The sequence below is a fragment of the Symphodus melops genome, assembly GCF_947650265.1.
Source record: "Symphodus melops genome assembly, chromosome: 5".
NCBI classification, from domain to species: domain Eukaryota; kingdom Metazoa; phylum Chordata; class Actinopteri; order Labriformes; family Labridae; genus Symphodus; species Symphodus melops.
Window position 1 is genome coordinate 26,897,893 of NC_136695.1, and position 9,617 is coordinate 26,907,509.

The 9,617-nt window shown below is 43.4% G+C and overlaps 2 protein-coding genes across 2 annotated transcripts in view; one reads left to right on the forward strand and one right to left on the reverse strand.

Moving 5' to 3' along the window:
• The window catches only part of gabbr1a (gamma-aminobutyric acid (GABA) B receptor, 1a), a 90,064-nt gene extending 85,609 nt beyond the window's left edge, over positions 1 to 4,455 (forward strand). Inside the window, exons 22-24 of the mRNA XM_079343646.1 lie at positions 376 to 504; positions 1,269 to 1,412; positions 2,372 to 4,455. Of these exons, the coding sequence (XP_079199772.1) occupies positions 376 to 504; positions 1,269 to 1,412; positions 2,372 to 2,656 (558 nt within the window). The 3' untranslated portion in view covers positions 2,657 to 4,455. The remainder of the gene's footprint in view (positions 1 to 375; positions 505 to 1,268; positions 1,413 to 2,371) is intronic.
• A 2,681-nt stretch (positions 4,456 to 7,136) lies between these two features.
• tnfb (tumor necrosis factor b (TNF superfamily, member 2)) lies at positions 7,137 to 8,893 on the reverse strand. The gene is made up of 4 exons (XM_079344443.1): positions 8,630 to 8,893; positions 8,473 to 8,527; positions 8,224 to 8,283; positions 7,137 to 8,025 (listed from the first exon to the last, which is right to left on the reverse strand). Exons 1-4 carry the CDS (start codon positions 8,813 to 8,815, stop codon positions 7,568 to 7,570), a joined length of 759 nt encoding a protein of 252 aa, XP_079200569.1. The 5' UTR covers positions 8,816 to 8,893; the 3' UTR covers positions 7,137 to 7,567.
• Between the last annotated feature and the right edge of the window lie 724 nt (positions 8,894 to 9,617).

Here is a 9,617-nt window from a genome sequence, read left to right on the forward strand (position 1 = left end):
TCTCTCTCTCCTCTCTTTCTCTCTCTCTCTTTCTCTCCCTCCCTCCCTCTTTCCCTCTCTCCTCTCTCTCCCTCCTCCCTCCTCTCTCTCTCTCTCTCTCTCTCCCCTCTGTCTCTCTCTCTCCCTCCCTCTCTCTCCTTCCTCTTTCCTCTCTCTCCCTCCTCTCTCTCTCTCTCCCCTCCCCCCCTCTCTCTCTCTCTCTCTCTCTCTCCCTCCTCCCTCCTCTCTCCCATCTGTCTCTCTCTCTCTCTCTCTCTCTCTCTCTCTCTCTCTCCCCTCTCTCTCTCTCTCTCCCTCCTCCCTTCTCTCTCTCTCTCTCTCTCCCCTCTCTCTCTCTCTCTCCCTCCTCCCTTCTCTCTCTCTCTCTCTCTGCAGGTGCTGTGTCTGATCACGGCTCCAGTCACCATGATCCTGACTTCACAGCAGGACGCCTCCTTCGCCTTCGCCTCTCTAGCAATCGTCTTCTCTGCCTACATCACCCTGGTGGTGCTCTTTGTGCCAAAGGTGCTCCGACTCTTCGCTTGCACACAATAAAGAGAACACTTACAGGGGTCAGTGACACCTGAAGGTCAAACCTCCTGGTGTCCGTGTAAAAGAAAAAAGATATTTAGTTATGTGTCAAAGTTCTGCTTTGATTTAAATGTGAAGGGACAGCAGCTCTTACAAGAGCTCAAGACACACACGTGTGTAGGAGAAACAGAGGTCAAGAAACTTCTGATTAAAAAAGTTATAATGATCTTTAAGCTGATGTTTAGGTTATCATCAGTGAATTAGAAGCTTTGTGATGTGTAGCTGCTGTCAACATTCATGTCAGAATAAAAAATCCTCTGGCACAAACAAAGTGAGATATTTTGCTGCATTTGCTGTCTGGCAGCAGCTCCAATGATTATTTTAGGACTAGACGAGCCTGGTAGTGCACATATGCACTGCCGAGGACGGGTTAGAAAGAGGAAAGAGCGCCACCTACAGACATTCAAACCTCACTAAACTAAGAATATCTCAGGGGGAAAAAAGAGACGTTACAACACGTAACATTTGTGGGATTTGTTTTGGGAAGTGCACAGCAGAGATGTCACCAGAATAAGAAAGAAAGGAATTTTTTGGCACTTTAAAGTTGACTGCAGTGAAAGAAATCTTTGTCGAAAAGAACTCAAAGGGCTCCACATGCTCAAGAACATGTTCTCAATAGATGCATTATTCATTCAGCACGCTGTATTCTCAGTCCTGACTTTGTTGATTATTGACTTCCTGTTCCCGTGGCGGTCCAGATGCGGCGTCTGATCACCCGCGGGGAGTGGCAGTCGGAGCAGCAGGACACTCTGAAAACCGGCTCGTCCACCAACAACAACGACGAGGAGAAGTCACGACAGCTGGAGAGAGAGAACAGGGAGCTGCAGAAGATCATCCAGGAGGTGAGGACAGTCGTTTTCATGTGTCTGACAAAATCCAGAAAGTCAGGTATTTCTGTTTTTATATCAGCATGCACAAGCAAACGCCTGATTAGACTGTAAAACATCCCAGAGGCAGATGCATAGATCCATGTCCTGATGTTTACTAATTATACACAGAGAATCAATTGTATTTGTTAAAGAGATTGGTTTCTGCACACTTTGCACAGTTGGTAGACTCTCCATTTTCCCCCAAATGTTTGTTCAAAGTGGCTCAACTAGCAGAGGACAAACAGCCTCTGTTATAAACAGCGACATGTAAGACTCCTCATGTAGTTTGTGTGTACTACAGCCGAATAGAGACAGAGTGAAGAGGGTCATCCCTTCATCCGTCAGGGTGCATGCATGTATGAAAAGCAGATAAGGTGAGGGGTCTGAGTCTTCATGAGTTATTTGTCATGATGGTGTTTTTGACACCCAGTGGAATTGGCATTCTGATGTGTCTTATAACACTTAACATTAAGATCTGAAATAGCCTTCAGCTGTAACTCGTCTATTTCCATCATTTATAGTAGGACGTGTTCAGCTGTAAGTGCTGCTGTCTTTATGAGTATCTACTTTAGGTGCTTCTGAACCTGCGTTAAACTCTTCAAATCTTTTGTGTCGACCCAGGAAGAAGCAGAGTTTCTTACTGATAATAAACGACAGGTATCCTGAATGAGTATATCAGATTATAAGGAAATTATATTTTGCTATCTGAGGCAGTAACTCTTCATTGTTGAGACGCTGGAACCTGCAAAAGACCAACCAGCTAATAGAATATCAAGTTGGCTTCAGGTGATTCATCTTTAGTTTTAGTTATTGTTTCACTTTAAAGACTACTTTCTTTTAAATAGACGAGAGCTGCATTGAGGATGGAGGATGTCTAAGTGAAGTGTCAGCCTTTCGTTATTTTAAAAACGTTCTTTCCTCTGTGCTTTTAGAAAGAAGAAAGGGTATCAGCTCTTCGTAACCAGCTGGCTGAGCGTCAAGCTCTACGCAACCGCCGCCGACCCTCCTCAGGCCAGAACCAAAACCACAACGCTCCTCCGCCCTCCTCCCAGCCGGACCCCAAGTCTCTGCTCCCCCCGCCCGGCTACCCCAACCCCACCACGGACAATCACTCCCTCCCTCCTTCCTTCTCCAACTCCTCCAACCTGTACCCGGCTGACAGCAAGATGAGCCGCAACCACTGTCACAACAGCCAGATCCCGCTGCTGTACAAGTAGGCGGGGAGCGGGTGCAGGGGAGGGGGGGAAACGGTGGTGGTGGTGGGGGGGGGGGGGGGGGGGGGGGGGATCAGTCGCACAGTGCACAGGTGGGACACAAACACAACGACACACTGTGACTTTCACTTGTTTGGCTGAAGAGCACAGCGGTGTAGTGACACTGTTTTTTAAAAATACGACGGGAAAGCACAAAGAAAGTTCACAGAGGAGCGCTTTACACTCGGCAGCTTCTTGCAGGAGATCACACAGGAGAACGCCGCCTTCACAGCTTCGAGCTCACTGTGTTCAACCCAGCAACTTCGCGGACACAAGCACACGTCAGACTCGCAGCACTCGAGGTCAAGTGAATAGACCCGTCGCGTCATCATTCCTCTCTCTCATTTGATTCTCTCGTTCCGTTTGTGGAGACGTCGAATCTGAAAAAGGAAATCGTTTGTGTTTGTGTCTTTTGCTCTCCACCATTTCGTCGCTGGAGTTTGTTGACTAGACGAGCACATACAGTCGTGGTTTATATTGTTCTGTAATTTCTGACCTGTTTTGTCATGGAGTTGTTGTTGAATTATTTGTTTACGTTTTTCAGGAGATTTGTGAGAACTGAAAACTCGACAAAGGGACAAAGCAATGTACAGTTTTTTTCCTCTGATAAATCAGCAGCTCATAAATGATGATGTGCATTACCAAACAGCCATAATTATCAAAGGCCATCGGGCAGGGCATGTGTGTTTGCAGGATGCTTGTTTCAGCACAACAACTGCGTCTGAAAGAAATCAAGTCTCGTTTTTAAAGGAGAGAAGCTTGCTCGCATTCGAGGACAATTTTGATAGTTTTGCCATTAAAAAAATGATGTATTTTTTGAGATTTGTGTTGTATCTATTTATTAGAAGAGCACAGGAATAGCCATCAATGAGATCCCTCATCCTGCGTCTGACTCTGATGTGTTCTGCAGATATTATCTTCGCAGCAGACTCTTACTTTTCTCTCCAATTTGTCTGAACAGTGTTTTCTTTCTGCCTCCTGAAATGAAAGATCATTTCTGTATATTTCTCTGCAGCAGAGCCGTGAGATGAGGCGCTTTTACGATGGCTAATTCTGTAAATATTCAAAGAAAGCACAGTTTTTTCCTCAAGATTTTATACATGGGACTCTGTTACTGCCTTTTTTTCATTTAAAGGGATCTTTTTCTTTTTTCTTATGTTTCTCCATAACAGACAATCTGGATGGATGCTTTCCCCCCCTTTTTGTACTCTTTATTTCCAATTTTTGCCTTTTAGATAAATTGTAAATGTATCAAAGGAGGATATGTACGTACATGTGACATACTGTATTTATTCAGCAGTTAATGTGGATGTACTATTTCATTCATGAGCTATATTCAGATTTTATCAAAGCAATGATACCTGCACAGCTTTAGCAGGTTAAAAACAATAATTTATCAGATATTTTAAAATCTCTATATTTCAGTGTGCACTTTAAACTGAACGTCACCATGGTTACTCTACTTTAAGTTAGTCTAATACATGTTAGCTCAGGGTTTGGAGCAGGACAGTCCCAGCCAGGACAGTAATGAATGAAATAGGCCATATTTATTAACTGTGCAGTACCATGATCAGATAGTGTAACATATGAATGCAGAAATCATTTAGGAAAATGTTCTATTATCTTGCACATATATGAAAATATACATGGATTTGGGGATATTTGTATTCACTATATCTAAAATCATAAATGTTAATATATTTCAGAGTATGTGTATGCAAATATATGGGTAACATCAATAAAATCATTGTTTTTTCATCGGGTATATTTGTGTTTTCTGATCAATTAAAGGGATGTGACTTTTTGATCCAGTAGATGTCGCCCTTGAGCACCAGTGTTAATCCAAAACAAACCTCCTCTATACTGAAGCCCCCGCTCTCCTCCAGAGACACTCCAATTCAAAACCTCCTCTCCACTCACGTTCACATGAAGGAGTTATTAATTATGCACCATAATTAAGCACTATTAAGCACAAGCTCACAAGGATAAAATCGTCCTTTGCCCGAGTTGCCGTTGTCTGTGTCCTGCATGGTTGTGTTAGCAGGCTAATGTTAGCACACTTAGTTAGCTCGTTGCTAACTAAGACCTAAACACACTTATGTTACATCCAAATAAGCAGTGAGTATGTTATTTGTCTTTCCTCTGGGCCTGGACTTAACCAGCTTTACACACAAGGTCACCCGTCCATGTAAACATGATGTAAACACAGCTCAGACAACAGTACAGCTGGCGGGACTCGAGCTTCTCACTTATTACAGACAGTCATGACTCAGAGAGACATTTACAGAGAATAGACTCGGTAGAAGTTACAAAGAAAAACTTTTAACTGGAAACTTTTAGCAGAACTGATTTTTGTAGAGACATTTTGTAAAGCAGTATAGAGAGGGAGTCAGAGAAAGTCATCCTGATTTATCTGTGCAGTTCAGGGTCTTTGTATAATGCAGGAACTAGATTACATGCAATGAGGTTCTGTTTTTATGTGGCTGTAATACTCTAGATATTTGGTTTTTATTATTTGGAAATCCCTGGTCTTTAAAAATGAAGCCAAAGTGAAGTGCAAAAAATCTGCAGTTCCTCAAACGTCCACTTGAGGCTTGCAGCAAAATCCAAGGAATTCCCCCCCAAGTCTACAACAAAAATGCCCATTTTTTCAACAGAAAAAAAAAAAAAACAAGATTGCAGTCTGATTAAAAAAAACAAATGAGGTATCAACAGCACTTTTGTTTTTTGGATCAAGGTCAGACAAAGAGAAAACCACCAGGACTAGGTACTCAAGGAAACACTACGGACTGGTTTATATAGGGCAGACAATCAGGGACCACGAGACACAGGTGCGGGTAATTAGCAGTAACAAGACACAGGTGCAGGTAATCAGGGGCGGGGACTTGACACACAAGGTGAACACAGGAGGAGGATTTGAGACACAGAGTCAAGGGTAAGTAAAACAATAATAATGAACGTAAATGACAAAGAAAAACAAAAAACACAACTTAACTGGACTGACTCCTGTCAGTTTACCAGGCGGCTTATGGCTCGCCTCAACTCCCCCTCTTTGCCTTTTTCTTGATTGATTAGTTGAAAGTTAGGTTGAAATAGCATTTCCTCTCTGTCCCTCTTGATCTCTCTTTTTTGCATCTGGTATTTATTGTGTTATACCTGCCTTTTCTGTTGAATTGTTAGCTTTACATTTGTACGTGGTTAGGTCCCACCCGATGTGTGAAGGCTTTAGTCTACTGTTTGATCCAATAAAGACAAAAAGCCCCAAAATACATTTAAAAAAACATTTCTTGAAAGGGGCGGGCCATGGCGAGTAGCCAATTGTAGAGTAGACTATTGTTTAAATTCTGCATTTATGCTCTTTGTAAATCAAAACATGATCGATTAGATTGACAACAACAAAATCACTCAGATAGTTGTTTGCGTGTTTCGTACGACTGTATTGTAAATCTTTTTATAGGACATTTTTCATCCTTTCGTCAAATGAATTCACTTTTTTCAAGCAGCTCTTTAATTGAAAAGAACACCTCCAGTACTCTTTTATAAAATCGCTCGTGTTTACAGCATCCACTAGATGTCAGCAGTTATTTGTTGATCTCCTTCTAAACAATTAACAGTGAAGTTATGTTGATTGTATTGGACAGTGAAGAATTATATCTTTTCTACATGTTGGCCTTCAGGAGTCAATGAGCTCATCAAAAACCCGGAGGAAGAGATGAAACAAAAGAAAGCTGGACGCAGTTTTCAGCACAATGAGCAGCTGTGAGGCCGGAGGGACTTTTGTTACTGAGACAATAAGTGGATGTTTGAGGTTTAAAAGAAACTACAGAAGACAAATACAGGCAATGTTTGTACAGTGTGTGTCTTTAGAGGACGTGAGAAAACAAACCAGCAGTGCCACAGCCCCATGATCCCACAATACACACACACACGCACACACACACACACACACTCCCTCCCATGTCATGCTTCTTTCCAGCTGACTGAAGACAAGGTATGTGGTAATAGAGGACAGGGTTTGGTTGTGTGGAGGAGGTAGAGTTATGTGTGTGTAGGAGAGAAAGGTGGTGGTGGTGGAGGTTGGAGTGGGGAGAAGGGGGGTGTCGTTGGGGAAAACCCGCTCTGGGCTGTGGCTTCTGCGGGGCCTTCACCTGACACAGCACTCAGCAAGACACAGAAAAAGGAGGAAATTCCCTTCGGCTTGTCTGATCTTACAAAGGAAGTATTTGCTGGCTGGGGAGGAATTTCACTCCGACTTTTTGCCAAATAATAGACCAAGCCCTCCGCAGTGTTTGTTTGTGTGTTTGTGTGTGAGTGAGCGTCGGCTGGTTGGAGCTGTTTGCTTACTCAGCTCAATTTCTGTTTGGCCTCCCAGCTTTGAAATCAGTTCATCCTTTTTTTGAAGTGAAACTCGTGGCTCCTTTTAGCTCACTTTTTGACCCTTTATTACATTTACGTGCACATTACATATAAATATCATCTTAAACACCTCAATCCCAACAGTTTAAATAGAAATAAATACAAATAAATACGTACATGTCGCAAATAAATGTTCTGTACATAATCCTTGTACCTACACTCTCTTGTAAAGAGATGTGTCGTCATCTGTTACAGAGAAAAGTCCAGCCTACTACAATCTCAGGTCAGCATAAATAATGTACATCAAAAAGTGCCTCAAATAGAAAATAATGTTGCAAACTGTTACAGTTTATAGGACTTTTAAAAAATGAGCCTGCTCGGCTATAAACCTTATCTCCATTGAGATTTGAACCTTTCTCCATCACCATGAGGATGAATACAAATAAAATGTGAAGAATTCCAACAAATAAAGAGAAGCCTACATTTAAGCTCTGTGCAGAGATTTGGATCAATTTTTTTTTAAAGTGCAAACACACCAAAGAACGTCTTGCCCTCGTCGGTCTCCAGCTCCGATGGCTGGTTGGTTTCCGTCCATAGTCGGTCCCCTTTGTTGAGCTGAAACACGGCGCCCAGATAAACGGCATTGTACCAGCCCTGTCCGGAGCTGTACCCGTCCTCCTGAGCCGTGCTCTGGCACGCCGACCTCACTGCGTTCATGAGAGACACTCTGTTGCCGATGGAGTCCGAGTAGCGCCAGATCCTGTGGCTCAGCGGCATGAGACGTTTTCCCGTCCCTCGCTCCTCTTCGCCGTCGCTGCAGGAGACTCTGAACGACGCCTGGCTGTACACGAAGAAGAGGCCGCTCTGTGGGATGATGATCTGGTTGTTCTCCAGTGTGAAGCCGCCCTGAGCGAACGCCTGGCCTTGACCGTTTCTCCATTCGAGCTGATTTGTCTCGCCGTCTTCGTCATAGCTACCTGAAAACACAGAGAGGACACAGTCACACCTTCTGAAACACCGGCCTACTGCAAAGAGACTGCCAAAGGCTAATGTATAACTCAGGCAACAGTTTCCTCTTTGTGCTTCTGTGTAACACCCTTCAATCTGCAAGTATCACAGAAGTGGAAAGCTGAGATCATGAGCCCATTGTTTGCCAAAGGTAAGCTGTGACTCACCTTCTAAGTGGATTGCTGCCTTCGCTTTGCTGCCGATTCTCCTCAGGGTGTCGTGGTGATCTGTACAGAGGAAGACAAATGTGAGCTTCACATCAAGAATCCTCAAAACCCCACGTTGAACACCCAAGCATATAATCACTTGGGAATGTGAATCTTTCCTCAAATAATCCTCAAAAGACTCAAATAATCCGACAAAGCGCTCAGCGCCTGTTCTTCTTTTTAAAATGAGCTCGCCGTGCATAAAATCACCTGTTTTCTCAGATGTGTCCGTCTTGAGTTGTGCTTCTTTTTGGCCTGATTGCTTCTGTAATTACAGAGAAAACCTCATTAGAAACACAAGTACAAACATTTCCTCCAGTCTGTAAATGAAAATACACCTTTCAAGGTGACACAAACATCTCCTTACCTTCATTTCCAACTTTCCGTTCCAGTAACAAGCAAAGAGCAGGATGCCTCCGATACAGAGAGCCACAATGAAAAGGGCCCCAAGCATCTTCAATATCCTCCCTGAAGATGATTTCTTCTCCACTAAAACAACCATCCTCTCCTCAAGAGCCATCTCCACATCACCCGGTGTGGCTGTGTATGCCATCGTTCTGTGCAACACTTTATGACTTGCAGTTCTTGATTATCCTCAGACGTAAAGCCTCAGCAGGATGCTGCTACTTCTCCCTTTTTGTGTTTGCTATTGTGTTCGAATGAACTTCTGCCAGAGAGCTTGTAGTATTTATGCTGTTGCAGCTGCTTCTGCAGAAGGGAAACTCCAGTGATGTCACCCTGTAAGTGGAGACAGGGTGCAGGAGGCAGCAGCAGCAGCAGCAGCAGACGAGCTGGGGAGAAGGAAAGAGAAGTCACAGAAATTTTAGTGGAGTTTTTACTCGACGGGAGCCGCGGTTTCAGGATAGGAAAGTGGTTTGGTTGCTGCTGTAGGGTTTTAAAAATGACAGTACACACACACACACACACACACACACACACACACACACACAAAACACACACACAGACGGACATTCCTACATAAACACAAACACGGGGAGATCGACAAGTCATAAACACATATTGAGCTCATTACTGTCCCGAGCTGCCCATAGACCGCTGCTGAGCTTTACACATACATCCACAACTCACCAACAGTTTGTGGTCACATGTGACCAGATGTTTACAGACACCACAAAAATGAGTGTGTGTAAACAAGCCACCTGTTTGTCACCTTTTTTGGCAAACAAAAATGTTCTGTCACTGCTGTTAATTAGGCGTTATTAGCACCATGTAAAGATTCAACAAATCACACACTTTAATGGAGTTTAAGCTCATATCCTGTTTCATCATCACAGCTGTGTGTTTCATTTATCTTCAAAGGAGTTATAGCTGTAAGTAAAAACATGGATCAGCTA

What these genes read in the sequence shown, in the direction of transcription:
- tnfb (XM_079344443.1), bottom strand. Translation starts at nt 8,815, where the DNA reads ATGGCATACACAGCCACACCGGGTGATGTGGAGATGGCTCTTGAGGAG. An exon ending in ACGGAAAGTTGGAAATGAAG is followed by an intron (nt 8,528 to 8,629) that starts GTAAGGAGATGT and finishes CTGTAATTACAG; the next exon opens with AAGCAATCAGGCCAAAAAGA. An exon ending in GGCAGCAATCCACTTAGAAG is followed by an intron (nt 8,026 to 8,223) that starts GTGAGTCACAGC and finishes CTGTGTTTTCAG; the next exon opens with GTAGCTATGACGAAGACGGC.